This window comes from Propithecus coquereli, unplaced genomic scaffold (assembly GCF_000956105.1).
Source record: "Propithecus coquereli isolate 6110/MARCELLA unplaced genomic scaffold, Pcoq_1.0 Scaffold44, whole genome shotgun sequence".
NCBI classification, from domain to species: Eukaryota; Metazoa; Chordata; class Mammalia; order Primates; family Indriidae; genus Propithecus; species Propithecus coquereli.
The window spans coordinates 9,287,510-9,292,356 of record NW_012150174.1 but is presented as its reverse complement, the minus strand read 5'-3'; the positions used below and the strand labels follow the sequence as shown (position 1 = coordinate 9,292,356).

Here is a 4,847-nt window from a genome sequence, read left to right as displayed (position 1 = left end):
AAGAAAGGGAGGGCGGTGGGGCAGCCCAGGCCCCGCCCCCGCCTCCTGGAGCTCTTATAAAGAGCAGGAACCAGCACTAGCCCCTCAGTGGTTTCTTGGTGATACTAGATAGAACAGCTGTAGCCTTTCTCTTCTGGCTTCTCACCGCAGCAGGGCTTGGACTTTCGGGTTTTGCCACTGCCAGAGGGACGTCTCGGACTTTCTCCTTCAAGTACTCAGCAGATCACTTTCTCAGCAGGTAGGTGCTACAGGCTCCGCAAGTTGAAGGGGGTGGGGGGTGGGTTGCCAAGGCCGGAAACTGGGAGCGCTGGGTTAGGGGAACAACTCACTTTGGGGGATCCTCTGAGGGGTACATCCCACATCCCAGGCTCAGCTCATGCACACAGATGGAGCTCCAGATACCCAGTCCCCTCTGCTCCGCCAGGCGAGTTCCAAGAAGTTGAGCAAGGAACCTCTGGGAGCCTGGCACTGTGCAGCTGCCTCCCCTCCGAGCCTGTCACCTGCCTGGCGGGTGCAAACGCCTCTGGCGCCTCTCTGCGCCCGGGCGAGATAAGCGTCTGAGACAGGCAGAGCGCGGGCTAAGCCCGCCCGCACCGAGGCCCCAGCCCGCCTTCCCTGTCCCGCTCGGCGGTGCAGCTGGCCCGGGTGCTCACGCTCGGCTCCTGTCTCTCCTTTTCCAGGGTCTGCGCATCGCCGCTGGTATGAAGCCGATTTCCGTCGCCCTGATATACCTGGGCTCACTCGCCTTCCTAGGCGCGGACACCGCGAGGCTAGATGTGGCGTCGGAGTTCCGAAAGAAGTGAGTACCTGGCAGGCAAGGGGAACTGACCGTTGGTCCCGAGGGGTTAGAAGTGAATGGGAGCAGCAGCGGGCCGGCATGTCGCCTGGATGCAAGCGAATCGGCTCTGCTTGTGTTTTCCAGGTGGAATAAATGGGCTCTAAGTCGTGGGAAGAGGGAACTGCGGGTGTCCAGCAGCTACCCCACCGGGCTTGCCGACGTGAAGGCCGGGCCCGCCCAGACTCTCATTCGGCCCCAGGACATGAAGGGCGCCTCTGGAAGCCCCCAAGACAGGTAGTTATGCTCCGTACAGCCCGGGGTAAGGGAGAGGTGTCCGGGAAGAACTCTTCTCCACTGTCCTGGTCCTGGGGATCGTTAGGACTGGATGGCAGCTAGGATCGCGCGAGCAGTTTCCAGCTCCCTCTGGTCCTGGAATGGCTCTGGTCCCTGATGGCTGGGGCCAAAGCCCTGCTTGATGGGGTCTCAAGCTGCCTTACTTCTCCTCCGCAGCGGTCCTGACGCAGCCCGCATCCGAGTCAAGCGCTACCGCCAGAGCATGAACAACTTCCAGGGCCTCAGAAGCTTTGGCTGCCGCTTCGGAACGTGCACAGTGCAGAAGCTGGCACACCAGATCTACCAGTTCACAGACAAGGACAAGGACGGCGTCGCCCCCAGGAGCAAGATCAGCCCCCAGGGCTACGGCCGCCGGCGCAGACGCTCCCTGCCAGAGGCCGGCCGGGATCGGACTGCGTCTTCCGAGCCACAGGCACGCGGGGCTCCAGCCTTTGGGGTGCACCTCGCCACTCTCCGTAGCATATAGGCGCCTGTGGCAACAGCAAATAGTCTCGAAAGCATCCCGCTGGCGCCTGCCAAGACCGAGGGCTTCCCGAGCCTTACGGGGACCTGGCAGTGACAGCCCTGCAGGGACCCCGAGTGTGGGAGGCACCGTCCGGCCGCGAGCTCTGGCTTTGCAGGGGCCCCTCCTTGAGGCAGTGCTCCCTTCGTCCTCATTTGGCCCAAGTGCCCCAGGGGGGCAGAAGAATCCGAGGGAGTGTTTGCCAGGCTTACAGAGAGGAGAAACTGAGGATTAAATGCTGAGACCTCCGGGGCGGGGGTCTGAGCCACTGCCGTGCCCGCCCACAAACTGATTTCTCACGGGGTGTCACCCCACCAGGGCGCAAGCCTCACTATTACTTGAACTTTACAAAACCTAGAGAGGAAAAGTGCAATGCGTGTTGTACATACAGAGGTAACTATCAATATTTAAGTTTGTTGCTGTCAAGATTTTTTTTTGTAACTTCAAATATAGAGATATTTTTGTACGTTATATATTGTATTAAGGGCATTTTAAAGCAATTGTATTGTCCTCCCCCTATTTTAAGACGTGAATATCTCAGCGAGGTGTCACGTCGCTTGTTGCGTGGAGTGCGTGTGTGTGTGTGTATGTGTGTGCGCGCGCGCCCCGCGCGTGATAGACTGATTAGCTCCTGGGGAAGAAGGAAACACCGTGTCTCTGTATAATCTATTTACATAAAATGGGTGATGATATGTGAACAGCAAACCAATAAACTGTCTCAATGCTGATTCATTCTCGGTTCTCGCGTCCAGGGAGGGAGGGTACGGTCCTGGCCCGCCCAGGAGCCTTGGGGTCCCGCCACCCAGCTTGGGAAAGTGGGTCGGCGGCGATGTCGCGTGCTGGCGCCTCTCTGCGCGGGCTGGGCTGTCACGAGCTCTGTTCTCCATGTAGGGCGCTCAGAGCGCGTGTCCTGGGTGCGAATCAAGACTTCGCGGAGACGCCCGAGGTCACCGCCTCGCGTGGCGGCCAGGCGGGGCGGAGTAGGGTAAGCCCTGGTGGGGAAGCGAGCCTGGACTCTGCGGGTTGCGCAACCGAGTCCCAGATTTATGGAGTTGCTCATGGAACTCTGCCCGAAAGTGCGCCTCGGAGAATTAGGGTGGTCTCCGAGGCCCTTTAATAAAAGTGAGGCCTTTCCCCTGTCTACGGCGGGTGTGAAAGTTAGAAGCTGCCCGAGCAAAATGTTCGGACATCTACGGGAAACCGGCAGCCAACAAACCCAGTTATCTCCTGGCCTGAGAGCCCAGCTAGCCCGCGGGCCCAGAAGAGAGGCTGTGGCGCCCCCTGCCTGCCGCCGCGGATGGGTCCCAACTGCCGTCAGGCAGTACGTGCGGTTTAATAAGTTCTCCTACGTGGGAGTCAGCACACAGCCTTAATGAAAGAGGAAAGAAAAAAAACAGTTTGCAGATGCCAACCAGGACCGGTCCCCTCCCCCACGACCTGCACCGCGGCTCCCAGTTCTGGGACAGTGACTCAGCGCCCACACGCTGCGCAGCGTGCAGCTGCTGGCCGGAGGCGGGCGGGAAGGACGTGCCGCCGGAACCGTGCGCCTCCGACGGCCTGAGACCTTCATTGTTCCGCCTCCCCTTGCCACTCACCTCTTCCTTCCTCCTTCCAGAGCCTTTTTCATTTTTTTCCTCCACTTCTCTCCAGCCTTCCTTTCTCTCCCTCCTTCCTTCCTCCTCCTTGCTTTCTTTGTATGCCTTACCGTCTTAGAAGGTGGACCCCAGTTCCCGTGATAGATGCTGACATTAAGCCCCCATTGACTGAGTGACTAGAAGGGCAGGGGACATGGAAATAATTCGAACAGAAAGGGAGGGGAGGAGGGTACACCTGCCTACGCAGGAGGCACTCCTGATTTTGATTTCCCTGCTCCATTTGTTTCATCCAATATCCTAAAGACTTAAGATGGAGACCAACTGCTTGTCCTTTCCAGAAAGTTTCCCTGGCCTTTCCACTTCAAAGCATGGCTGAAATACCGGTGCTTCTAGGTGATCTCAGAAACCTTCCTGGTGAAGAAAACCTGAAGGTGAGTTTGGAGAATAGAATTGTTTGGCGGGTGTGTGTGGCCTAACTCCCCCTGAGGCTTTTGCCTCGATTTCATATCATAGGCCCCCCTCAGAGGGAAGAAGCCTGTGCATACACTGAAAGAGATAGGCCCCCAGTTTGGGGTCCAAAGAGAGCCTAATTCTGAAGTAGTTTCAATTTAGAAGAAAGTAGTCTCTAACACATGGAATTTCCTTAAAATCATACAAAGCTTCAGTTTTGGTCCCCTGGCTGTTGACAGTGTCAATCCTCATACAGTTCATTGTTCTATTGGATCTTAACAAGTTTGTGAGGTTCACCAGAATTGAAGGGATTACAAATGAAGCAACAGACTATCTTCTCCTCAAGGACCTTTTAATAAATATTCACTTAGAGGGAACTCTGTACTAGACACAGAAAAGGTACAGGGCATGTATGAATGAAAAAGTGACTAAAAATTCTAGTCATGGAATTTCTGTACCAGTGAATGGGTTCTGGGTGGTCTGAAGGGGCTACAGAAACTCGGAGAGTAGCAAACACTGCAGACTCGCAGACAGTGGCTCAAGATTAAACATTCCCCCTATTCCTTGAGCCAAGGTTTGTCCCATAGCCACAGAGCCCTCCAGCCAAACCACCCTGGCAGAGCTTCAGCCAGCAAACAAAGCTGCCAAAGGCAGGTTGGGCACTAGCTTAGGGCTGTTGTAAGCAGGGAGCGGGCATCTAGCCTTGTGCTGAGGGAGTCTTATGACTTCAGGGAATCCAAGGCAAGAGAAGGAGATGGTTCAGCTCTGAGAAGAAAGAGGCAGCTGCTCAGTTGGAGTCCTTCCTGCTGCAAGTCCTGTGACTGGAGACATGTGTGAGGAGACAGAGACCCTCCTAAGACCAGACTGCTTACAAGTTCAGGATTAATTGAAGGTCACCATCAAACCCCTTCTCTGTAAGGTGCTGAAGTATCAGGATAGGGCCTCTTGATGCCAAGAACACATCATTTATCACAGCAGTGAGTCATTTGTGAGCTGAATCGACCTGTCCACAGCTGAGGAATACTCACAGCTTTTATCTTTAGCTACTGTTGCTGGCTGTGGGAATGGTACCATCTATTTGTAATCAAAGACAGGGTATCAGGCAATTTCTTGAAAACCCAACACCTTGGCTGAACAGCTAAGGGTGAAGGGTAGCGATGGGGAGAAA

The 4,847-nt window shown here is 55.6% G+C and overlaps 1 protein-coding gene across 1 annotated transcript; it reads left to right on the top strand.

The window, feature by feature from the left end:
• ADM (adrenomedullin) lies at positions 1 to 2,366 on the top strand. Its single transcript, XM_012654423.1, has 4 exons — positions 1 to 238; positions 681 to 799; positions 923 to 1,072; positions 1,289 to 2,366. Exons 2-4 carry the CDS (start codon positions 702 to 704, stop codon positions 1,596 to 1,598), a joined length of 558 nt encoding a protein of 185 aa, XP_012509877.1. The 5' UTR covers positions 1 to 238; positions 681 to 701; the 3' UTR covers positions 1,599 to 2,366.
• The last annotated feature ends 2,481 nt before the right edge of the window (positions 2,367 to 4,847 follow it).